This window comes from Antennarius striatus, chromosome 7 (assembly GCF_040054535.1).
Source record: "Antennarius striatus isolate MH-2024 chromosome 7, ASM4005453v1, whole genome shotgun sequence".
Taxonomy (NCBI): Eukaryota; Metazoa; Chordata; class Actinopteri; order Lophiiformes; family Antennariidae; genus Antennarius; species Antennarius striatus.
In genome coordinates this window covers 25,175,299-25,200,988 of record NC_090782.1, presented here as the reverse complement: position 1 = coordinate 25,200,988, position 25,690 = coordinate 25,175,299, and the positions used below count along the sequence as shown (strand labels likewise).

The window sequence follows — 25,690 nt, the reverse complement described above, 5'->3', positions numbered from 1 at the left end:
CCCAGGGACGCACGCGGTATTTTTACTCCGTCTGCTGGACGGCTGCAGGAAGCCGAGCGGCTCTTCCTCAGGTGGGGGGGCGGCGCTCGCTGTCCGGGCGCCGACCCCGTGTTTGGGTTCACCGCTGCGTCACCAGCGAGAAGAGAACCAGCTGGTGTGTGTGTGTGTGTGTGTGTGTGTGTGTGTGTGTGTGTCATCCTGTGTGTTCCGCCCCATCGGTCCCACGTCTACGTGTTTGTATCCCAGCATGCATCTGCTCGCTGTTTTCCCGCCGCGACCGAGCTCCAGAAACGGCATCTGGGAGAAGAGACGGAGGCCGCGACCAGGCGATGGTGTCACACACACACACACACACACACACACACACACACACACACACACACACACACACACACACACACACACACACACACACACACACACACACACACACACACACACACACACACACACACACACACACACACACACACACACACACACACACACACACACACACACACACACACACACACACACACACACACACACACACACACACACACACACACACACACACACACACACACACACACACACTCTGTCAATAAACTCCTGGTGCTCTCGCCGGCGGCTGCCCACTACTGCACACCGTTTATTTGTCCAGTGGGGCAGCCACTCCACTCCCTCATCCCCTCCTCTACCCGGGTAAAGCGATGGACGCCAGTCATCAGAGGCTCCGCCCACTCCCGCTCCAGACACCCCTGAACCGGCGCCGTTAACGTAGGGTTTCCTTGTGTGGAACGTTCAAGGCCCCTGTCTGTGACTGTCCCATCAGGTTTCAGAGACGTGTTCCTAAAAAGATATAAAATATTTGACCTTGACCTAGTTTGTCAAGGTCATCATCTCCGTCCCCTTTGCTGCCTGAGTTATGTGCTTTTTCTTTCATCTTTCTATCTGCAGCGGTTGTGGTTCAGAGGTCAGAGGTCACAGTGAGGGGATGAGATTCCAACCTCCCCCCGTTCTTCCTCTCCGTCATCATCTTCATCGTTTCTTCTCCTGAACATCAAACGTTCTCCATTGTCTCTTCTGGTGGGGTGGACGCTCTACTGCCCCCTATAGGGGATCAGTTCACACCACCACTGCTGTAGGAGTAGGATACTGATATGGGGGGGGGGGGCTCCGCCCAACCATGCCCCCACCCCTCGGTGGCAGCCAGTGAGCTAACGGCTTTGCGGAGGCGAGCGGATCCTGTGCAGTCCCTGCTTGCGTGGGAACGGCCGCTGGGGGGGTGGGGGTTCAGTCGCAGCATCGGTGGGTGGAGATCGGGGGGGGGTTATCTCCCATCTACCACTGGGGCAGGGCTGTTTATTGTTTTACCTTCGGGTTCCTGAAATTGAAAATGTTCCTGTCTCAGGAGATTGTCTGATTACCCCCCCCCACACACACACAGATGAACCCCCCCACCCCCCAGCTCCTGACAGCTGTCACTCTGCTTTCACCACTCGTCTCCAGAGAACTGATGTTGGTCTTTTGCGTTGCAGCGATCCACCAGAGGCAGGAGTCCGACGGCACCGAGAGGGTGGAGGGCTCCATGACCCAGAGGCTGGAGACCATCCTCAACAGTAAGAGCCTTTTTACCCAGAAGCCTTTGCTTCTAGTGCCAAAGTCAAACTCACTTCCACTGAGAGCCAGGTCAGCACAACGGTAATCAAAGAGCCAGATGTAACTAATAAATGTAACTAAATGTAACTCAGTGTAATGTAACTAAATGTAACTACTCCTTAATGTAACTAATAAATGTAACTAAATGTAACTCAGTGTAATGTAACTAAATGTAACTACTCCTTAATGTAACTAATAAATGTAACTAAATACAGTGATACCTTTGTACTCGACCATAATCCGTTCTGAGGTGGTGGTTGAGCACCGATTTGTTCGACCACCGAAACCAATTTTCCCATAAGAAATAATGGAAAGTATTTTAATCCGTTCTTACCATTTAGAAAAATACCTAAAATATTACAAGAACGTGTATCTAAACAACAATGAATCCGTAAATGTGCACAAGCAGTACATGATAAAGATAAAGCATTATAAACCATTTTGTATAATTTACGTTTTAGAGAGCGGTTGATGGCACTAGCGTCGTCCCTTCCATGATGACGCTAGGTAACGCGCCTCCAGGGGTTTTCTCCCTTCTCTCTTCCGTGGAGGTGAATCTGGCTGGGCAGTAGCCTTCCTCTTTTCTTTAAGAAGGAACCTGTCCATTGTCAGTTGCTTCTGCTTCAAGATAGTGGAAATGGTTGACTTTCATTTCGTACTGCGACGCGAGGTCGGACACTCGTACACCACTTTCATATTTTGCTATAATTTCCGTACGTCTTTACGTACGTAATTTGCGTACGTGTTACTCCGCTGACGGTCTGAGTCGAACTGACGCTTACTCGCTGGCCGAGGAGCGCAGCCGAGGAGTGTGTTCGGGTCGACTCGGCTAGTCGAGTACCGAAAATCTGTTCGGGGTCCGATACATTTTCTACTTGAATTTTTTGGTCGAGCACCGATTTGGTCGAGTATAGAGGCGGTCGAGTACAGAGGTATCACTGTATAACTCAGTGTAATGTAACTAAATGTAACTACTCCTTAATGTAACTAATAAATGTAACTAAATGTAACTCAGTGTAATGTAACTAAATGTAACTACTCCTTAATGTAACTAATAAATGTAACTAAATGTAACTCAGTGTAATGTAACTAAATGTAACTACTCCTTAATGTTAACTAATAAATGTAACTAAATGTAACTCAGTGTAATGTAACTAAATGTAACTACTCCTTAATGTAACTAATAAATGTAACTAAATGTAACTCAGTGTAATGTAACTAAATGTAACTACTCCTTAATGTTACTAATAAATGTAACTAAATGTAACTCAGTGTAATGTAACTAAATGTAACTACTCCTTAATGTAACTAATAAATGTAACTAAATGTAACTCAGTGTAATGTAACTAAATGTAACTACTCATTAATGTAACTAATAAATGTAACTAAATGTAACTCAGTGTAATGTAACTAAATGTAACTACTCCTTAATGTAACTAATAAATGTAACTAAATGTAACTCAGTGTAATGTAACTAAATTTAACTACTCCTTAATGTAACTAATAAATGTAACTAAATGTAACTCAGTGTAATGTAACTAAATGTAACTACTCCTTAATGTAACTAATAAATGTAACTAAATGTAACTCAGTGTAATGTAACTAAATGTAACTACTCCTTAATGTAACTAATAAATGTAACTAAATGTAACTCAGTGTAATGTAACTAAAGGTAACTACTCCTTAATGTAACTAATAAATGTAACTAAATGTAACTCAGTGTAATGTAACTAAATGTAACTACTCCTTAATGTAACTAATAAATGTAACTAAATGTAACTCAGTGTAATGTAACTAAATGTAACTACTCCTTAATGTTAAATAACTGAATTTCTGACTGATTCTAGTTCCAAACATTACAGTTAGACAGAAAAAACATGTTTGTTTGTTTCTCCGTTCTAACATAAATCCTTTCCATTTGTCAGGTTATTAAACCCACAGAACTCCATCAATCAAGGATCAAACTATCAATCAATCAAGAAAAATAACATCAGACACAAGTTAGGACGTTAACTTAGTTCACAACGTTTAGTCAGAGTTAAGATGGGATGAACTACTGCATTGTGGGAAATGTAGTTCCAGGTCAAAGCATACTTTTTTAATCTGTTTTTACACTCTGACCTTTTATGCTCTCGCGGGCCACATAAAATGATGTGTGGGGCCACATTTGGCCCCCGGGCCTTGAGTTGGACACGCGTGTTGGAGTGTCACGTGATCAGGTTTGTTTTCCTCTCGCTTCCCTTTTCTCAGTTTGTCCTTGTGTCCGAATCGAGGGAGGGGGCTGGCGGTGGCGGCGTCCACAGGTCGTCACGCTCCGATTGGCCCTCCAGACCCGCTGTTCCCGCCCCCTCGCCCCCCCCATGATGTTGTGGCTCTCTAATAGAGGGTCAATAAGCAGGTCTTTCTCCTGGAGTCTAAAGTAAATAAACCCCCCAGCCGGACGTAGCTTTCATCCCCACAGCCTCACACACCGTTTACCCCCCTCCCTCGCCCCCACCTCAAACAAACAAAACAACAAAAAAACGACCCACGCGGCGCGCGTCAGCCAATCAGAAAGCAGGAGAGCTCCTCTGGCGAGATCCCAGAGCTGCTCCGTTGTGCCCCCCCCCTATTGTCGGTCCTGAAGAGGTCTTTATTTTGTTGGTGAGGGGGGGGGGAGTCGTCTAACTGGTCGTATGAGGCCACCCATGAAGCCGAAGGCCCAGCAGAGGTTCCCGTCAGGCGTGTGACGGATCGCCGCCGCCGCCGCTCTCCTCAGCAGCTCCTTCAGAAATCACGCCGAGCGGGACGAAAACCAGAGACGCAAATTAAAAGGGAAAATGTGGTCCGAGGATTTATTTTTGTAGCGTCCCAGCGTCTCATTTTCTCCCCCTCTCTCTCTCTGCCTGGCAGGGGCGAGCGACACCGCCGACACGCTCTTCCAGGAGGTCCTGGGGAGGAAAGACAAGGCCGACTCCACCCGCAACGCGCTCAACGTGCTGCAGCGCTTCAAGTTCCTCTTCAACCTGCCGCTCAACATCGAGCGGAACATCCAGAAGGTACGCAAATGGAGACGCCAGCACATGTTGGAAACCCCCCCCCGGGTTCCACCCGCCTGCACACACACACACACACACACACACACACACACGCACACGTGTGATGTGGTCATGTGAGTCCCGATCCGTGTCCCAGTCCATCTGTTTGACAGCCGTTGCTGTCAGATGGGGGTATCACCTCACGTTAGGTTTATTCAGAGGGGGCGGTGTGTGACTGTCGTCCTCCTGTGGCGAGGAGGAGGCATTGCAGGCCAGCATGTTACGTTATAACGGTGAAGGAATGCAGGAGAATTACTGGACGCCTGGCAGCCAATCCCAATCGAGAATTCACCCAGAAAAATCATTTCAAAAAGTTTTCGTTAAAACAGAACAAGGACCAGATTTAACTAATAAATGTAACTAAATGTAACTCAATGTAATGTAACTAAATGTAACTACTCCTTAATGTAACTAATAAATGTAACTAAATGTAACTCAGTGTAATGTAACTAAATGTAACTACTCCTTAATGTAACTAATAAATGTAACTAAATGTAACTCAGTGTAATGTCACTAAATGTAACTACTCCTTAATGTAACTAATAATGTAACTAAATGTAACTCAGTGTAATGTAACTAAATGTAACTACTCCTTAATGTAACTAATAAATGTAACTAAATGTAACTCAGTGTAATGTAACTAAATGTAACTACTCCTTAATGTTAAATAACTGAATTTCTGACTGATTCTAGTTCCAAACATTACAGTTAGACAGAAAAAACATGTTTGTTTGTTTCTCTGTTCTAACATAAATCTTTTTTTTGTCAGAGCTTAAATGGAATTACTGAATTCCTGCATTGTGGGAAATGTAGTTTTGGTCAAAGCATGCTTTTTACCTACTTATTTTTAGACACTCTGACCTTTTATGCTCTTGCGGGCCACATAAAGTGATGTGGAGGGCCACATTTGGCCCCCGGGCCTTGGGTTTGACGCATGTGCTTCAGAACTTCGATTTTTTCTGTTGTTTTATTTTAATGCGTCGCTGCTTGTCACTTGTTTCCACTCAGGGCGATTACGACGTGGTGATCAACGACTACGAGAAAGCCAAATCCCTCTTTGGCACGACCGAAGTGCCCGTGTTCAAGAAAGGTATTCTTTATTATTATTATTCTTACGCGTTGCGATTGGCTGATCGGTCTCTCGTCTGACTGTTTCCTGTCTTCCCTCCAGTTTACGCCGAGGTGGAGACGCGGATCGGAGCTCTGAGGAGCCTCTTGTTGGACAAACTGCTGCAAACGCCGTCGACGCTTCACGACCAGAAGAGATACATCAGGTGTGTGTGTGTGTGTGTGTGTGTGTGTTCATCGTCTCCACTTCAGGATCACAGAGAGTGGCTCCGACCGCACGGCGGCGTCTCTGAGCGCCCACTCAGCTCCGGTTTACTCTGAGGACGGAGGGAGGAGAGAGGATGTTTGTGCCACCAGATGAGGGACAAATGAACTTGTGTGTGTGTGTGTGTGTGTGTGTGTGTGTGTGTGTGTGTGTGTGTGTGTGTGTGTGTGTGTGTGTGTGTGTGTGCAGGTACCTGTCCGACCTCCACGCCCCCGGCGACCCGGCGTGGCTCTGCATCTACGCTCAGCACAAGTGGATCCTGCAGCTGATGCAGAACTGCAGGGAGGAGTTCATCAGCGGCCAGAGAGGTGAGAACCAGACACACTCTGGGGGGCGGGGTTAGGGTGTGTGTGTGGGGGTGAGTCATGTGATCATTGATGACGAGTCGCCGTTCGCCGTATGCTTGTCTGACGCGTCGCTCCTCACACGCGAAACCAGAATCCTCCGTTTAGCGTTCACCCAAACGGGTTGTGGATGTCAGGGGCGAACGGAGGGAGGGGGGCGGGGCGACCAGCTGCCTCCCCACCCCCCTTGCCTGTGGCCCAACTGTTTATTTTTCATGAATGTATGAATAAGATGAAAGCGAGGGAGCGTTGGCGTGGGCTCGGGGTTTCAGGGCTGGACGTGTTGCTGCGTGCGCACACACACACACACACACACACACACGCACGCACGCGCACACACACACACACACACACGCACGCACGCACACACACACACACACTCGGACAAACCCTCTTTCTCCGTCGCTCAGCTTCACAGACGGATGGGGACAATTAACCCCAATTAAACCGTTCCTCTGTTAAATCAGCCGGCAGAGAAATGTGAACGTGAAACCGTTCCTACAACACACACACACACACACACACACACACACACACACACACACACACACACACACACACACACACACACACACACACACACACACACACACACACACACACACACACACAAAGACGCCCATACAAACACATTGTGAGTGGGTGGCTGCTCCGCATAGCGCAGCTGGAACATAAACATGTCTAATGCTAAGGCTAACACAGGTTTCCGGGGCTCAGGATTGATGGACCTGGGGGGTTTTGGTCCCCCCTCCCGTCCCCCCGCCCCCCCCACTCTTACATATCATCCTGATTGTCATGTCATGCCTCCTCTTCGCTCCTCACATGCATTCCACCGCCCAGCAAAATGTGGAATCTGAAGTTACATGCAAATCACGTGCGAGACGGCCGTTTTGGAAATTGCCGGTTTGGAAAAAAATTAAAAATCTGCTGGAAGAGAAAGAAATGCAGACGTGTACTTAGTTTATTTACTCTAACGTAACTTTATAAGGCATTAAACACAACCATATGAGAGCAGAGAATATTATCCTCCTGTGGGCGCGTTAGCATTCAGTTCAGGCAGCTAAAGCCTCTGGGTAGAGTTGAAGTTAAAGTTAAAGCGGTCATCTGTTAGCCTCTGTGGCGCTAGGTTTTATAGCATCACACACTGTTAGCATCAGTTAGCGGCGCTAAAAATCTTAAAACCAACTGGAACCGTGACTGAGGGTGAAGGAGGCGTGAAAAATACACAAAAACTGCTAGACTTCCTTTAGTGGAAGCTCTCTGGCGCCACCTGCTGGTGAGGAGCGTCGCTCCTCTGACGGGCGCCGTCGCTTCTCGGTTTGGAAACCTCATTCACACCCCCACCAGGTCAGGCGGGGGGAAGCCGAGGCGTCGGGTTGTGTTCACGTTTTCATTCTGTGTTTTCATCCCGAACGCAGTGGAGCTGCTCAGACGGCGTTCGTCCTAACGGCACGGACACGTTTCCACGGTTACCGGAGGCCGCGGACCAACGTGTGACGTCACGCTGACGCGGCTTTGATTTTTTCCGTCGAACGCGTTCCCAGATTGGCTTGTGTGTGTCTCTGAAACGCCACGGGGTCGCGTCTCAGAGACACACACACACACACACGCACACACACACACACACACACACACACACCTGGTAGCTATCTGCTCACCTCTTGCCCGGGTATGAAACCCGTGCCTCCACCCAGGCAGCCACCATCACAAAACCACATCCACTGCATTCCCCTGAATGCAATCCCCCCCCCCCCAAATAGCTAGACCCCCCTTCCCTCAGCCCCCCCCACCATCGCTGCCAGCCCCTCCCCTTCTGGTGGCGACTACAGTCCATCTTTCTGTTGTCAGCGTCGCACACGGCGGCGATCCGTCATGTGTGCAGTAGCCGATGTCGTTTGGTGGATATGAGGTCAAAGGTCACCCCGGTTCAGTAACGATTCCTTTAATTACCGCGTAAACGTTCTCGTTTACGTGAAAACAGATCCATTCATCTCTGTCAGCATCGGAATCCCGGAGGCAGAGTCTCTTTGTGAGGAAGCGAAGCGGCGAAAGTTGCTTCCGTATGTCCAAACAGTCGCGCCGTGCCCTGGCGCTGTAACCCGACTCCGCCCCCCCAGGCCTCCCTCTTCCCGAGCGGCGCTTCTTCTGCCAACGTCAATACAATTAGCAGGAAATTCTGTCCGTTTGGAAAGTTTGTCAGCGAACAATTAGGAGGATTCTGGCGCTCCCGACGTTGGAAACATGCGGTTGTGATTTTCGGCCAGCCAGGAGGTGTGACTCATTAGCCTCCAATTAGCACGCTAATTGTGTGTGTGTGTGTGTGTGTGTGTGTGTGTGTGTTCAAAGTCATCAAATTCCATATAAACATGTAATAATAAAAAAATATAATGAACTTTATTTCTGCGGATAGGTCTGAAGTAATGGAAAAGATCTGAGGTCATGCGGGTGTCGAACGTACGACGAAGCGCTTCCATTCGAACGGGAACCGAGCTAAATGTCACCTGACGGGGGCGGGGCCAGGGACTCTATTGGGGAAACGGGAAGTCGTCCAACCTGCAGAGAAGCGTCATACCTGACGAGGAAGTCATGACACACACTGCGTCTTTCTCTCACACACACTCACACACTCACGCACACGCGTGTATACATGTGTACGTTTTGTAGTCGGGGGGGGGGTCAGCCGACACCTGGATCAACAGACGTGAGCGAGGCCCGGGTTCTCAGCGTCTTCCAGCCTGGATGGTGTGACACCCCCCCCCACTGTCGCTCGGAGATTTCTCAAGAGCTGCCCCCCCCCCCCATCAGTTGGTGACTCACATGAGTCTCTGTCAGACGCTTGTTTTGGAAATGTGGCCGTTTCTCTCCTCACGTGGGCGTTCTGCCGCGTTGCATAAACTCCACTTTGTCTGTGGAGTTTCATTTTCATCGTAGTAAGTCTGACCCCCCCACGGCCCCCCCCCCCACACACACACACCCCGGCGCTGCAGCGTTTCACTTTCAACACCGCCGTGTCGACTTTCACCCCTTCCCCTGTCGGAGACGGCGTGTGAGAGCAGACGTCTTCCTGTCGGCTCCCTGTCGCCACCTAGTGGTCGCCTGCTCCCGCCCCTCCCAACGAGACGCGGTCGAACCCGCTTCACCCCGGCCCTCCCAAAGCTCTGCCCCCTCACCCTGGAGACAGCAGGACATTGTGTGCGTCGTGGGCGGCGGCGGCGGCGGCGAGGAGGATTGTTTGGGGTGAACGCCGCTGGGCTCAGGCAGGAATGTGGAATCATGGGAAGGGATTATCTGACATCTGAAAGTGTGTTTCTCTTTCTCCCTCCTTTCGTTACGTCTGCCAGCGGGCGTCGGCGCTCTGGACCCCGAGGGCGACGCCCGTCCCCCGGGCCTCGGCAGGCTGAGCCACACCGCGTCACTGAAGAGGGGGGGCAGCTTGCGGACGCCACGACCCAGCAGTGAGCGCCGCCCACACGTCCCGACACGACCGCGTGGAGGGTCAGTCTCATCGGCCGGACGTGTCTAATAACTGGATGTGTGTCTGCGTCGCAGCCTGGCGCTTCGAAACCCCCCAGCAGGTGCAGTTTGTGGAGAAGCTGTCGGACGTGGTGATTGGTCAGCTGCCCAACTTCTGGAAGCTCTGGATCTCGTACGTCAACGGGAGTCTGTTCAGCGAGGTAAAGATTATACACTAGAACCACAGATTATAATACAGTAGAACCTCAGATTATAATCCAGTAGGACCTCAGATTATAATACAGTAGGACCTCAGATTATAATACAGTAGGACCTCAGATTATAATACAGTAGGTCCTCAGATTATAACCCAGTAGAACTTCATAATAATACAGTAGGACCTCAGGTTATAATACAGTAAAACCTCAGATTATAATACAGTGAGACCTCAGATTATAATACAGTAGAACCTCAGATTATCCCCGAATAGAACCTCATAATACAGTAGAACCTCAGATTATTATACACTAAAACCTCAGATTATAATACAGTCGAACCTCAGATTATAACCCAGTAGAACCTCATAATACAGTATATCCTCAGATTATAATACAGTAGAACCTCAGATTATAATATAGTAGAACCTCAGATTATAATACAGTAGAACCTCAGATTATAATACAGTAAAACCTGGAGATACGACTTTAATCCGTTCCGTCACTGAACTTGTTAATCAAACATTTCCCCATTTAAAATAACTAAAATCATTTTAATCTAAAAACATGTTTTTTTCAACCATTAAACACCCAGACCTAATCTGTAATCTGTGTAATTGATTATATATCAGTGATGTAAACAATGATAAAGACTGAAGAGAAAACACAGAAGTCGGAACAATGTGTTGACCCCCCAGGATGAAGCTGGATGATATTTGCTTGTTTTTGCTGCAGACGGGAGAGAAATCCGGTCAGGTGGAGAAATCCAAGAAAAATGCCCGACAGCGGCAGAACGACTTCAAGGTGAGGCTCCGCCCCCTATTACCGCCTCTGCGCCGTCGCTTTTTTTTAGTAAATGTCGTGTTTTTTTTACGTCGCTGCGACAGAAAATGATCGAGGAGATGACCCACCGGCTGGTGAGGCTGGTCCGGGGGGCCCTCCTGCCCACCACCCTCCAGCAGGGGGAGCTGAGTCTTTACGGCGGCTGGGAGAACAAGAGCGAGCTGACGGGGGCCTGGCTGACGCAGATCATCCACACCGTCAGGTGAGGGGGGTGGGGGCGCGGCGCCGACTACGTCACGCCGGGGGCCAACGCCGGAGGCTAACGCGTCCTGTCGTGTCCAGGGGGTGCTACGAGGCGCTGTCCACGCTGGAGATCCCCAACGACCTGCTGCAGGTGATCCAGGACCTGCTGCTGGAGCTGAGGGTCCACTGCCTGATGGTGGCGCTGCTGCACACCACCGAAGGTGAGGAAGAGGAGGGCGGGAGGAAGGCTGGGGGGGGCGTTCGTCACGACGTTCTAAAGCCATCGCTCGTCTCCGTTCTCGCAGACGTGAAGCGGCTCGCCGAGAAGGAGGACTGGCTGGTGGACAACGAGGGGATCACCAGCCTGGTCAGAAGCTCCGCCCCACACCTCAGCGCCGCGCCGCCATTGGTCGTTTCTGCCGCTAACGTCCGGTTGTCGTTGTTTTTGCAGCCATCGCGGTTCGAACAGTGCGTGGTCCAGATGCTGCAGTCCCTCAAGGAGCCTCTGGAGATCAAACCCGGAGAGATGAACGTGAGCCAATCGATAATCAATACTGCCAAGAGGCGGGTCCGGCGGCGGATCGGTTCTACTTCTGATGTGGTTTCAGGTGCTGCAGCTGGAGCAGGTCCAGGATCAGGCCACCAAGCTGAGCGTGGGCATCATGAAGGTCTGTCACGTTTTAAAAACCTCCGCCGTAAGCCCCGCCTCTCTCCTGATGACATCATCCGCCCCTACTCACGCCGATGTTCGTGTGGTTTCAGGTCTTCATCGGCTGCTTGGAGCAGCTGAGCACCGAACGGGACGCCGGTGCCGATCCGTCTCAGTGAGTGGAGTCGCTTCTGTCCCGATGTTCCTCCTGATCTGGTCTGAACCTCCTTCTCCTCCCCCCCTCAGCGACGTTTCCGTGGAGATGTCCTCCCCGGATCGCTTCCCTGGCCTCCAGGAGGGCTTCAGCCCGACGCCGGTACGCCGCGGGGTGTTCTTGTTGTTAACTCTTTCCTCTGAACTGCTGATACACCTGAAAACCTCAGGAGCGTGGGCCCTCGTCTTCACACGACGGCACACAAACACGCTCCTCACCCGCCCAAACCACAAAAACCCAGCAGGCTGTTTCCTGGTTGTGGACCAGCAGCAGATACGTCCTCGTTTCCTGTAACCGGTTTGAGATATCGGGTGAAGGGCGGGCGAGGAGGACAAGGAGGAGGAAGAGCAGGGCGCGCAGAGGCTTCTGGTAAAGGGAAGTAGAGCGAGGCGCAGACGGGGTTTCCCCCCGCTTCGAGCGCGGAGGAGGGGGCGCCGCTGACCGGAGTCACGGCTTCAGCTGTCAAACCTCTCGCCTGTCTGAGCTGCTCGACACACACACACACACACACACACACACACACACACACACACACACACACACACACACGGTGACTAAATCCTGACATTCAAAGCCAGAAAACACACACACCCACACAGACGATAAAGGTCCGCAAAGGTCGTGTCACGTGACGTCCGTGACGCTCGAGACGCTTCTGTTAGCGTTAGCGACGGACGCTAGATTGTTGGGGACGAAGGTGAAATCAGAAAACGGCTCAACACAAGACGTGTTCTCTCTCCCCCCGCAGGAGCAGCGCCTCCTCATCCTCCTCAGTAACTGCCAGTACCTGGAGCGCCACACCTTCCTCAATCTGGCCCACCACTTCGAGAAGCACGGCCTCACGGGGACGGAGAAGATCACGCAGGTGTGAAACCACCCCCCCCCCCAACAGCCCCATGGGCGTCTCTTTAGATTGATTTGGGTTATTAATGTTGAACAGATTTGTTTTTATTCCATTAATATCAATATTAAATATTGATCCGACCCTTCAGGGATTTGATCAAAACGGAAAAACAACGGGACTAATGGGAATCAGCCGACGGGAGGTGGTGGGGGCTCTAGAATGTGGATGATTCCATCAGTTCTTTCTGAGCCAATCAGGGCTGACCTGCTATCCTTTGAGGCTAACTATAGTTAGCACCCTGCTGCTGAGGAATAGAACTGAACGGAGACTCGTTTGACCCTGTGTCAAATCATGTGTCAAAGTCAAGGCCCGGGGGCCAAATGTGGCCCTCCACATCATTTAATGTGACTCGCGAGAGCATAAAGGGTCAGAGTGTCAAAAAATAAATAGATCGCAAGTGTCCTTTGACCAAAAACTACATTTCCCACAATGCAGTAACTCAACCCATTTTTTGACGTTGTTTGATGTTGTTTTTCCTTATTCACTTGAATAGTTAAAAGAATTTGTTATAACAGAAACATTTTTAGTGTTTGTAACTTGAATCAGTAATAAATTCAGTTATTTAACATTAAGGAGTAGTTACATTTAGTTACATTACACTGAGTTACATTTAGTTACATTTATTAGTTACATTAAGGAGTAGTTACATTTAGTTACATTTAGTTACATTTATTAGTTACATTAAGGAGTAGTTACATTTAGTTATATTACACTGAGTTACATTTTGTTACATTTATTAGTTACATTAAGGAGTAGTTACATTTAGTTACATTACACTGAGTTACATTTAGTTACATTTATTAGTTACATTAAGGAGTAGTTACATTTAGTTACATTACACTGAGTTACATTTAGTTACATTTATTAGTTACATTAAGGAGTAGTTACATTTAGTTACATTACACTGAGTTACATTTAGTTACATTTATTAGTTACATTAAGGAGTAGTTACATTTAGTTACATTACACTGAGTTACATTTAGTTACATTTATTAGTTACATTAAGGAGTAGTTACATTTAGTTACATTACACTGAGTTACATTTAGTTACATTTATTAGTTACATCTGGCCCTTTGAGGACACATGATGATGATGATGTGGCCCCCGGTGGATATGAGTTTGACCCCCCCCCCCGCCATAAATCATGACTTTTAGAGAGACGTGACGTTGGAGTCAAACTGATGTCCCGTGGTTGTGACATCATCACGTGTCCCTGCCCCCGACAGGTGAGCGTGGACGCCGTGCGACAGCTGGACAGGAACCTGTTCGAGGCGTACATCGAGCGGCGAGCCGACCCGATCGCCGGCTCCCTGGAGCCCGGAATCTACGCCGGATACTTCGACTGGAGGGACTGTCAGACGCCAACAGGTGGGCGGGGCCTCGCTGTGTTCACACAGGTCTGATGGGAAATCACCCGCTGGGTGTCATGGGAAATCGGCCTGTTTTGACGGGGGCTGTGGTGGTGGCTGTGTGTCATGTGTAAAAGTACGGCTCTTTGATGGCTTCCTGTAAACGTCGATGACATCATCACTGATGACATCACCGCGCCGGTGGGCCTGTGACCCCGTTCGTTCGACCCTCCAGCCATCCCCGGTGAAACTTAAATGTGTGTGTGTGGTTTACATTCACACAGGATGTGAAGCAGAGCTGTGTGTGTGTGTGTGTGTGTGTGTGTGTGTGTGTGTGTGTGTGTGTGTGTGTGTGTGTGTGTGTGTGTGTGTGTGTGTGTGAGTGAGAGGCGAGCAGCAGCTTGATGGAAAGTGGAGCCCGGCTGTGTTCAGTTTCTGGCGTGAGGGTGTGTGTTTGCGTGCTGGTGAAAGAGGAACGTTTTGGGCCTTCAAACCACACAGCTAGGATGTGAGACTTTCACTGGTCGACCTCTGTGTGGGACTCCTGTGGGCGCGGGGGGGCCGCAACGCAGCAGAACCCAGTTTCATCTGGAGTCGGTTCACTGATGGGTGATTACATCCCGCTTCAGAGCGGTGATGTATTGTAATTGTCAGTGAGTTCGTCCGCACCCAACCCCCGGTCCGCGGACCGGTACCGGTACGTGGGTCATTTGGTACGGGGCCACACAGAAAGAAAAAATAATTTACATGACTTCCTTTTTATTTATTTTGGAGTCTGAAAGATGTTTTATTTTGAAAAGTGACGTCTGTGCGGAATGACTCACAGACGAATGCGTGCGTCTGTCTCAGTCACATGACAGGTTAGCAGCCGCTCCCCCTAAATTAAGCACCCATGACAGCGCCAATGTTCTGGATTAAAGTCAAGACAGATTATCCTGAGATCGCCCAAAAAGTATCGTAATCCCTGCTTCCATTTCCAACCTCCTGTCTCTGTGAAGTGGGATTTTCTGCAGTGACCGTAAAGAAAACCAAACTGGAGTAGACCGGACGTCTGAACACACTTCAGGTGTCATTGTCTCCTTTACCCCGAGATCAGAGGCCCCCCACCACTGATTCATGATTGTAATTATTATTATTTGATTGACTTGTTCACCCTTTGATTGGAAATGATCAATATTTCTCCTGCATTGAATGAACTGATAATTCAAAATAAACCTCATGGGTTCAGTCACTCCAATCCAGTTCTGAATATAATAATTTCTTTCAATTATTTTGTTTACAGAGATGTTGATTATCAATTATGAAAAAAAAGGTTGTTTATTGTCTGTTGATGTTTGTATTTAACGTAAAACCACTGATGATTGATTATTAGACTACAGCCGTCCTGGAGTCATTAACGATTATCAACCAAATGAAGGTGAACATGTTGTCTCTGTTCGGGACTGCTGCGCTAGTCCACCAAATGTCTGCACAACCTACAGATAGAAAGATGAAACACAAAGTTCATTATTCAGGCAGCAAAGGGGATGAAGATGCGATGATGACCTTGACCTTGGGAAAACTGCGTCAAGGTCAAATTTTAACTTTTGTACACTCAGGAACTGGATAAGATAGACAAGGGAGAAGGCCAGTGTGAGTAAGACCATAGATCAAAGCTAGTTTTTTGATCAGTGACAGTAGGTCAGAGCACTAGCTTTGATCTTTGATCTATGCAAGTAGGTCAGGGTAACATTTTGAATTCAGGGGTGTCGCGGGATGTTCCAGTTGAAACCTGTTTGGGTTCGACGGCCATTCCGATCCTGTGGGCGTGTCAGATTGGTGCAAAGTGAAGAAATGAATCAGAAGTGCCCGTGACCACGCCCCAGTTTGATTCTAAATGATGTGTCATGTTCCAGCAGCATGACTCATCACCTGTGTTCCTCCCTCAGGTGTGAGGAACTACCTGAAGGAGGCTCTGGTCAACATCATCGCTGTCCACGCCGAGGTAGGCGCATCGTCCGGCCGGCGGACCCGTCGGACCCGTCGGCGTGGCGTCTCACGGTTTCCCCTCGTGTGTCTCAGGTCTTCACCGTCTCCAGGGACCTGGTCCCCTGGCTCCTGTCCAAAATCGTGGAGTCGGTGGCGGACGAGATGTGTCGCCTCATGCAGTGCGTGTCGTCCTTCAGCCGGAACGGAGCGCTGCAGGTAGGCCACGCCTCACGCGCTGACACGCCCACCCCCCCGGCCTTGTGGGGGATTCGCCTTCACAGCCGCTGTCGGTTTGGTCGATCTCACCTCGTGTCGTGTTCTCGTCCTCCTCAGGCCCGCCTGGAGCTCTGCGCCCTGAGGGACGCCGTCGCCGCGTACCTCAACACGGAAAGCGCGTGAGTGCAGCACACGTGTGCGCGCAGCGGCGCAGATAGCGACGCGTTTGTGTTCCTGGGGGGGGGGGTGGAAGGAAAGGAAAGCAATCTGCTTCTGTTCTGTCAGTGTGGGCACACGTGTGTTCAAACACACACACACACACACACACACACACACACACACACACACACACACACACTAATAATAGTGTTCCCCTTGTTTCCAGTGCGAGCTTCAAACTGGCGCTGGACGCTCTGCCTCAGCTCCACAGCGGCGCCGATAAGAAGTGAGTTTTCCTCCTCCTCTTCCTCCTCATCTGAAGGAGACCCCCCACCCCCCTCCATGATTCTAGTTTTATTTTCATCTCTTCCTGCAGGTTGCTGGAGGAGCTGCTGAACACATTTAAAAGCAGCATGCAGCTGCAGCTCACCTGCTTCCAGCCGTCCAGCGTCCAGCCTGTAAAGAGATAACCCCCCCCCCCCCCCACTGCACACACTCTGTTTCCTCTCCGTTTTACTGTCGCTCGCTGTCGGTCTCTGCCTCACACACCCTCACACACATCCTGCTGCTCGCGCTAATCTCAGACACGACGTGCAAACGCCTGACCGGTTTCCTAACGTTCACACTGCTAGCTGAAGAGCTAACGCTAAAGCACCTCTTTCACTCGGGGTCACTTCCCTCCTGAAGTGATCTGATTGGTTCAGGATCATCGTTTCACAACAAACTGAAGCATGAAGCTAATAAATGTCATGTAGTCCCAGCATCTGGTGGGTTTGGGTTTAACAGAACTGGATCTGGTGATGCTGATGCATCTTGGTCCTGGGAGGTCGTGTAAGCAGTACTCATTTAAATCAATTAGAGTTCATCAAATAAAATCAGACCAACAGCAAAACTCAAAAAAATCAAGTTCTGTTGGACATTTATTTCAAAATGATTTAACCATTAAAGTGTTGCCTTATTGGGATTAACATTTTACTTGTTTTGATTCTTAGAAAATCTTCAACTTGCTGAGAATCTTCATCCTGAATGTATAAAACTGTGTCACACCTTCAACAAATGAACTAAACGTACAGCGTGTGTTCACCAGGAAGGGATTTGTCAACGCCACAAATAAATTAGCGTTAGCGTTAGCATCTGTCCTGGAAATGAAGAATCAAGCTTGCCAAAATATAAAATATCTTAGAAACTCAAACACCGACTGGCATCACGACCCCCGTCTTCCTTCGGGGACGTCTTGCCACCAGGTCTGTCGTTGCTACTTCCTGTTAGCATTATCTTGGCGGCTGCACTTCTGCTTTCCGTTTCAAACGGGTGTGGAGGTCATCTTTTCTTGACTTGACCGGCGCCGCTGACCCGGTTCAGTGTGTGTTTGCAGACGGTCCGTTTGCTTCATCGGTGTGGCTTTCTGGGAGGGAGGGGCGTTAGCATGGCGACGGGGCGGGGGGACGGCGACGCCCATTACCCGGGGTGCCGTCAGAGTAATCCGTCATCGGGTGGTAACACAGTCTGGTTCTGGTTGTGGGTGTCAGGAGGGCGAGCGGTACGTTGGTGGTGGGGTTAGTTGGGTGGGGGCCACGCCCAGAACTAGCGTGAGAACTAGTGTGACATGACGCGCGGGGTCACCTGAGGGCGGGACGCATGCTACAAATGTTTCCACCCGCCTTCTGGAGAACGCCACGCTGCTAGCGCCACGCTGCTAGCGCCACGCTGCTAGCGTCGGAGTTGTTTTGATTGTGGTGCTAAAGTTAGCTCCCGTCCTCCCACGGATTCATTCACAAAGGGCCTCTGAGAACGGGGGGTTTCCTTCTGTTTTCCGTTCTGACAGCTCCTGGTCTGTGGGGCCCCTCAGACGGTTGGAGGCCTCATCCTCAATATTTTAAACAAATTCTGAAATTCAAAATTCATCTGAATGAAAGGCTGAAATTTGCTAGAGTTTGCGATGCCCTCATTGTAGACTTTCTACCCCTCAATTAGCGACTTTTGGATTCTTGTTTTTCTCTTCCTCATTGCTGTCCTCACTTCTCCTTCCTGACCGACCTGCTTCACTTCCTGATCTGCAGCATTCACATCCTCTCCTCTTCTGTCTCGTTCATTTAGCTCCTTATCCGTCCTCCATCTACCCCCCCCAACACGTCAGGATTCAGCACTTTCCTATCCTTCATCATTCTGACCATCGTCCAATCAGCTTCCTGCTCGTCAGTGTTCTCTTGACTACCTGGAACCCGTTGGTGGTTTGATTACCGTGGAAGTGGAAACCGACTCTGGTCTGTGAGTGGAAGCCAGGAAGGCTTTCTCTGCAGCGCGCCACAGAAAGCGTGACCCCCCCACCCTCTGTATGATGTCATCATATTGTTTACCATTTTGAAGCGTTTGATTAACCATCCTGCATCCGAGACACGTTTCCTGTTCACAGAAGAGACAAACCGCGAGCGCAGGCGAGAGCAGAGGGCTTCACGCTGTTGTTGTGATCGAGGGGAGAAAGCTTCAGCCGTCCCTGGGTTCACATCCCATAAAATAAATAATAGAACAAACCGCTGAAATAGTCCACGCAAGCTCGTCTAAGATCTCACAGATGATGTGAAGCTACTTCCAGGAGATCAGCATCTCCAGGAAGTCGTTGACCACAAGCGACGTGCCGTTAGCCGCCTCATCACACGGAAGCTTTTGTTCTGCTTCAGCTTTTATACACATCAAGTGAAGCAAACGTCAAGCTAGGATCTTCTTTGCAGGATAGCTAACAGGCTAGCAGCTTCTGGGTCTCGTAGCATAGCATGCTAACAGAGGATGTCAGCCTGTACTCTTAATTTTCACCCCACTGAAAAACTGCTGTGTTTTAACGTTAGGGCAGTAAGGCTTTTTAAACTTAGTGATTCATTTCTAGGCTAATAAAAACTGTCAGATTATAGGTAATTCATAGTTTTTATTAAAACAAATGTACAAAAAAATAAATGAATCAATAAAATATTTCTCACAGGTCCATTTGGAAAACAAACACTAAAAATCTCCTGTGTTTCCAATAGATTGTACATAACATTTCTCGGAACAGACGAGTTATTTTTACACGAGGGAGTGTAACACACAGATGCATTCTGGGTCGGGAATAGTTCAGACTTCTGGTCTGAGCGGAATCGGAACAAAAATGGGACAAGAGTTAAAAGAACGCTCTACTTCCACGCTCTAGTTTCTAATCCAATCCAATCCACTTTATTTTCCAGTCTTTATGATATGCTAAGCTAAGCTAAGATAACATCGATCGATACTCGGAAATAAATTTTTTGCTTGGAAGATAAAAATCCTGTCCCCTCAAGGCACTAAAACTAATGGCACAGTTTTTACAGTTATATCACCTGAGCTGCCAGTTTTCTTTGCATAGCATAGAAATAAAAAAACAACAACTATCTTTGGCTCCACCCACACACTGACACACACACACACATAGGTCACTCTTGCAGACTGCTGCTGTGGTGATGCGTGACGGACCTCTGGTAGTCCTCGGGCGGGGTCAGGTGGTCCGTGACCCCCGGGTGCTCGTAGCTGCGGAACAAGTGTCCGCCCATATGCTGGGCGTAGTAGAGGAGCTGCCTGGCAAACAGCGGCTCCACCTAGAGGACGGAGGAAAGCTTCGTCACCCAATGGTTAAAAAAATATTTGGAAGCTTAAATTGTTGATTTTGACAATTTTACGATGGTTATGAAAAGTGAAAATGGGATTTTAAAGGTTTAAGAGGTGATTGTCAAAGATTTTGAAGGTCAAATTTACTTGGATGCTGGCGATTCTTTTTGAACTAGCATTGGAGGCTAGCCCTGTCGCGTGCGCTAACATAATGCTAACACTAAAGCTTGAACCTTCAAGAGTAAAACTTCAATTCTAACTTCTGCGGTGGAGTTTGGGGTTTCCAGGGTTGAGATCAGGTGACTAAAAAGCCACACGAAGACTGTAGGATGTTGAAAACACCGTAAACCAAATACCAACCGTCCTGACAGTCGGTCTAGAACTCAACATCAGATTGAGTCTCGACGTCTGACTGTCAGCTCTTAGTAATAACTGGAACACAACAGGTTGAACCTCCTCTGCTCATCTTGTTTCTAGGGGGTTTCTCTAGTTTTTTTGTTTCCTGAGTGGGAAATATATGAAAGATTCCATCATGTGGTGCTGAGCAGATTTTAGCCACGTGGGCGTTGGTTCAGCCCGAAACTGGGGAAACTCGTTCAGAAACTGATTTAAAATCATGACTAAGATGCGTTTCTGACTTTCAAATCCTAAATTTTTACTTTTCAAACCACATCTGCGGGACTTTCTAAGTACTGGCTGGTTTTGGGGGCCAACCTGGACAGCGAGGGTCCGTCTTTGCCTCTGGGGGTCCAGACACTCATCTCCAAAGCTTAGCAGGACGTGCAGGCGCGGCGGCAGCCGACCGTGGAGCCCGTAACTCTGGATCTCTGATGGAGAGTAGATCAAATGCTGTTAGTTTGACTAATCAGAAGTCATCAGAGGTCTGTGGAGGTATTTCTCTTGAAGCGTCGTGACCTTTGGGGTGACTCGATTGGAAAGTCCTGCTCATGTCGTACATGCAAAAAACAATGTGAGGCTGCTACACAGCTAGGCTGTGCTCAACGTGGGCGGCGATGACGTGGCTGTGAAGAAATCACGTGACTTCACCCACAGACACAATCTGATGAGGACTTTTAGGGGTGTCTTCTCCAGTTCTGTTCTTAGATGGTACTAATTCAACCCGACTTACAGTAAATGAGTTAAAGTCTTCCTCACACACATCAGACATGAATACTATCAATCAAACCCGCGCTATTTACATTCCGCTTCAAAGCCGTGATGTATTGTAATTGTCAGCGTTTGTGTGTTCGCCCGTCCGTTAGTTAGTCCACCAAATGTCTTCGCAAAAAAGATGAAACAAAAAGTACATTACTGGGGCAGCAAAGGGGATGTAAATGAGATGATGACCTTGACCTGGAGAAAGCTAGGTCAAGGTCAAATTTCAACTTTTCTAAACTCAGGAACTGGATAAGATAGAAAGACGAGGGAGAAGGCCAGTGTGAGTAAGACCTTAGATCAAAGCTGGTGTTGCAGTCTCTGACTGCCTTGGTTCTATTTAGTTCTGCTTCTTACCTTTTTTCTAAAGGTATTTTTTCCCAAGCTAGCAGCCAGAAAGGCGTTATTGAAAGAGAGATTTCCATCATTGCCTCCAAAACCCTCAATTAGATGTTCTGAAGACTGAGACTGTTCAGAACGGCTGCAGAGTTACCAGCTGAAGGCGTAACGATAAAGTGCCAATAGTAGCAGTAGCTCAGCATTAGGCAGAGTGTTTCTGATCATATTCCCGGGTGTTCTGGGCGTTAGCTGGATAGTGACCTGGCGTCTCACCTGTGATGTAGTCCTGCGTGTGGAGCAGCTTACAGTTGACGTCCCTGTCCAGCTTGTTGGGCTTGTCTCCGTACGGGTTGAGGCCTCCCTGCCAGTACACGCTGCTCTGGCACTGCCTCCGTGCGTAGAGTCCGTCTGGACCCATCCAGAGCAACACCCCTCCCTCCAGGGTGGCCGGGGGGCTTGGGGGGCCCTCGTCTGCCCTCTTCTGGGCTGGAAGACTGTCCACAGGCAGAAGGATCACCTCTGGCCGTCCGGGCGGCAGGAAGTGCTTGTCGTTCGGGGAGCACGGCGTGATGTGGCATCCGTCCGGACTGGTGACGGTCACCTCCCGCACCGGATTGTCCCCGAGGAAGACGGACACCTGCAGGCGGCAGTCTGAGCAGAAGAGGTGAATCAGCGTTTATCACGTATGAAACTTTAACCAATAATTACCAAAGGAAGTAGAAGCTAAAGAGCTAAAATGGAGCAAAGCTAATTTAATAGTTGAAGTTAACGTCACAGTTTCATTAAAGCTGCAGTAGCTATTCCTGGCCACTAGGGGGGAGTCACATGAACACCGTAGTGATTTTTTTGCTGGATCGTTAATTAAATGACCCTCTTAGCGTTTATGCTAACTTAGCGCTTCAATGGCTGTTTTTTATGTGAATCCTTATAGCTTCACTGCAGAAACGTTAGCTAGCTCGCGGTTGCTGTGGCAACAACACGGCGAGCGTTTCTTTGACTTAAGCTAACGTTGGAGCTAAAAACAGCTGAGTTCTGAGACCTGCAATCATTTCTAGATGCTAGCAGCGTTATCAAGCTAGAGAGCGGTAAACGTATCGTCGCTAACGCCATTAGCATTGACTTGCCGTAAAGATTTACCGTAAAGACGTTTTCTGTCACGCAGTTGGGGATGTGATCTACAACCTTCTTCCTTTTGGTTTCACCACCGTTAAAAAGTGATCTGAGAGTGTGTGTTCACCTGACAGCGCCTCCGCCGACCGGATGCTGGCGTCCAGGGCGAACGGAGAGGGCTGGCCGTCGGCGGCGCCGTACGAGTAGATGGAGGCTCTGAGCTGGTAGCCTGCAAACACAACGACAGCTCAGCACACACACACACACACACACATTCACCTGAGCAACACCTGGATGCTAACACTAGCGCAGTACCATTCTCCATGGGCGGGCCCTGCCAGGGCAGGCTGCGGGGGGGGCAGGGGCACTGGGGGAAGGGCAGCTCGGGCAGGGGGGCCGGATCCTGGCAGTAGTCCCTCCAGCTGCACTCAGGGGTGGGCAGGAACTGGGGCATCTGCACACAGACACACAACCTGTTCATGCAAAAACCCTACGACACACACTCTGAGGAGTCTCCAAAGTGTGTGCTGTAAAAAATAAAGTTAAATTTCACATTTTTACTGCAATTTATTTTTACATGTTGTGTAATAAGTGTCAAAAGCTGATGTTTCTACATTATAAATGACAGGGTTGTGTCATTTATAATGTAGAAACAACTTGTTAACTGATCCAAAAATAGTTCAGGAATCGGATGGAAAACTTCAAGAACTGATTTAGTTGTTAGTTTTTGCTTTAACTGAAAATTTAAATGAAAATCTGTTTCATTGGTGTCAGAAAAATAAACATGTTTTTATAACGTGAACAATTTAATCGTATAAAGTGATATTTTCCATTCATTATTGAATAAATGACGTAAACCCGATGATGACACTATTTTTATTTTTTTTTTAAATTTAAATATATTTTTTTAAATTAAAAAAAATATATAGTAAAAATAAATGACAGGGTTGGGTCATTTAAAGCAAAAATTAACAACTAAATCAGTTGTAGAAGTTTTCCATCAGATTCCTGAACTATTTTTGGATCCGTTAACAAGTTTTTCACACGTTTCTTGAAATTGAACATTTCCTGCAGCGCCTGAAGTCACTGTCAGTGAGATGGGCAGTCATTCATGCATTCATTCGCTCTCTGTCCCCCCCCCCCCCCTTTCATTTTCATACATGTGGAAATCACCTGAGTCTGCAGGGCGGGGTAGGAGGGGGGCCCCTGGTAGCTCATGGGACTCGGAGGACTGTCCACCTGTCGGAACCCTTCAAGGAGACATGAACAACTTTATCCATCGTGTTCGGGGCCATCAGATCAGATGTGCAGCTCCCTGCTTTTATTTTTTTGGGGGGGGGGGGGGGGACTGACTTTTCTTGGCCCCCTCCGGGATGATGCGGTACACCTTGTACGGGTCGGAGATGTCCAGCTGGCTCCTCTCCACGATCTCCTCAAAGTCGTTGCTCTTGTTGAGGGCGCAGCGGAGGCGGGTCTTCCAGGTGGGGGGGTCGGGCTTGTCGATCCCCTCCCGAAACTTGCCTTTGAACAGCGCCCAGGCCTGCAGACAGGTCAGTGAAGCGTCAGACTGAAGGCTGCCCTCCCATGTGGCCCCCAAAGTCAGAAACCTGACCTCCCCACCCAGTGAGACCAGGCTGTTGCAATAGAAATGCAAATAGAACTTTATTAAAATGTGATTTTTAATAAAGCCCCCCCCCCTCCACACACGCACACGCACGCACACACACACACACACACACACACACACACCACGTCTTACAGACGTGCTTCACAAGAGGACCTCACTCTTTCTGAAGTACGCAATAGAAGTCGTTGCCATGGAAACACATATGATAAAGATAAAATGTAAATTCTAAAGAGCAGAAGGCACCAGCGTGGCTCACGACCAACACGTCACTCAGTTTGTTGGACGTAAATGAAGTGAAAACGTTGAGAACACAACCGGGAGAACATTTTAATCCAAAACGAAAAAAATAAGATTTAAAAACAAAACAAAACAAAGAGCAGCAGTTTGTGAAATTTAAGGAATTAAAATATCCTGAATGAAACGTACAGATATAATATAATTTTATTTAATTAATAGAATGAGTACTGATATGAAGTTCATCTGTAGTGTCCCACCGTGACGCGTCTCCAACATCGTGGATCAAACGTGACCCACGAGGTGAGAACCGACCGTTAAAAGTCTTTTTATTATTTTATTTTTATTATTAAACACGGAAAGCAGCTGAAAACGAGTAAAACTCCCTTATTTTTCCTACTTTTCTATGAAACTGAACTGACATCGGACCTCCAGGCGGTCTTTGGGTCGTTTCTCTCCGCGTCTTTACGCGCCTGTTTCCGGACTTTTACTCTGAAAGTCTCGGCCCGTCCGTCCGGAGGATGCGGGTGTTTTACCTTGAAAAGCGCGGCATCCTCATCCCGGTTGTAGTCCTGCTTCCCCGCGTGTTTCCATGGTATCCTGAAGATGCTCTTGTCGTCGTTCTCCCACACCAGGCCGGGATATTTCCCACAATCCACCTGCTCGATCAGCCACTGGCGCAGCTTCCCGTTCCCGCTGCTCCCGGTGCCCCCGTAGTCCAAGTCCGCGTTCATCTCCGCGTGAAGCGATGCGCGTACGGGACAAGTCCAACTCGCGCGTAATGAGAAGTTACCGCGCGTAACGAGGGGTCTCACCTGTGTCGCGATCGCTCAGCCTCTCGGGGCCCTCATCATTCCGGCGGGGGCCCGCTTAAATCCTCGCGGGGGGCGGAGACACGATGAGGGGTGGGGGGAGGACGCACCTGGCGGCGCGCCACGCGCCCGCGCACGTGGAAAGGACCGCTTCCGGCCCCCGCGCGTCGTTCACGTTAAAGACCGTTAGAAGAGATTTGAATTCGAATGAAGTTTATCTGAACAGATTTCTGAACCAGATTGATTCTG

The 25,690-nt window shown here is 48.9% G+C and overlaps 2 protein-coding genes across 4 annotated transcripts in view; one reads left to right on the top strand and one right to left on the bottom strand.

Moving 5' to 3' along the window:
* exoc2 (exocyst complex component 2) overlaps positions 1–19,398 on the top strand; it is a 32,234-nt gene extending 12,836 nt beyond the window's left edge. Inside the window, exons 7-29 of one of the 2 annotated variants that reach the window (XM_068319509.1) lie at positions 1,524–1,604; positions 4,537–4,682; positions 5,730–5,811; positions 5,893–5,995; positions 6,244–6,362; positions 9,740–9,853; positions 9,948–10,072; positions 10,802–10,870; positions 10,954–11,111; positions 11,192–11,313; positions 11,398–11,459; positions 11,544–11,624; positions 11,701–11,760; positions 11,855–11,916; positions 11,988–12,057; positions 12,704–12,820; positions 14,087–14,228; positions 16,138–16,193; positions 16,271–16,393; positions 16,511–16,572; positions 16,779–16,838; positions 16,929–17,010; positions 18,650–19,398. In XM_068319509.1, the coding sequence (XP_068175610.1) occupies positions 1,524–1,604; positions 4,537–4,682; positions 5,730–5,811; positions 5,893–5,995; positions 6,244–6,362; positions 9,740–9,853; positions 9,948–10,072; positions 10,802–10,870; positions 10,954–11,111; positions 11,192–11,313; positions 11,398–11,459; positions 11,544–11,624; positions 11,701–11,760; positions 11,855–11,916; positions 11,988–12,057; positions 12,704–12,820; positions 14,087–14,228; positions 16,138–16,193; positions 16,271–16,393; positions 16,511–16,572; positions 16,779–16,838; positions 16,929–17,010; positions 18,650–18,763 (2,210 nt within the window). In that variant the 3' untranslated portion in view covers positions 18,764–19,398. Of the gene's footprint in view, positions 1–1,523; positions 1,605–4,536; positions 4,683–5,729; positions 5,812–5,892; positions 5,996–6,243; positions 6,363–9,739; positions 9,854–9,947; positions 10,073–10,801; positions 10,871–10,953; positions 11,112–11,191; positions 11,314–11,397; positions 11,460–11,543; positions 11,625–11,700; positions 11,761–11,854; positions 11,917–11,987; positions 12,058–12,703; positions 12,821–14,086; positions 14,229–16,137; positions 16,194–16,270; positions 16,394–16,510; positions 16,573–16,778; positions 16,839–16,928; positions 17,517–18,649 lie in introns of those variants that run through there. The other variant, XM_068319510.1, reaches the window with a different exon arrangement.
* A 218-nt stretch (positions 19,399–19,616) lies between these two features.
* LOC137598927 (interferon regulatory factor 4-like) lies at positions 19,617–25,583 on the bottom strand. Of its 2 annotated transcripts, none has more exons than XM_068319511.1 (8): positions 25,166–25,583; positions 24,122–24,308; positions 23,942–24,018; positions 23,084–23,222; positions 22,896–22,997; positions 21,932–22,309; positions 20,879–20,991; positions 19,617–20,154 (listed from the first exon to the last, which is right to left on the bottom strand). In XM_068319511.1, exons 1-8 carry the CDS (start codon positions 25,361–25,363, stop codon positions 19,993–19,995), a joined length of 1,356 nt encoding a protein of 451 aa, XP_068175612.1. In that variant the 5' UTR covers positions 25,364–25,583; the 3' UTR covers positions 19,617–19,992. The 2 variants fall into 2 exon arrangements, with proteins under 2 accessions (XP_068175612.1, XP_068175613.1); XM_068319512.1 differs by having other exon boundaries at positions 24,122–24,402; positions 25,166–25,326.
* Between the last annotated feature and the right edge of the window lie 107 nt (positions 25,584–25,690).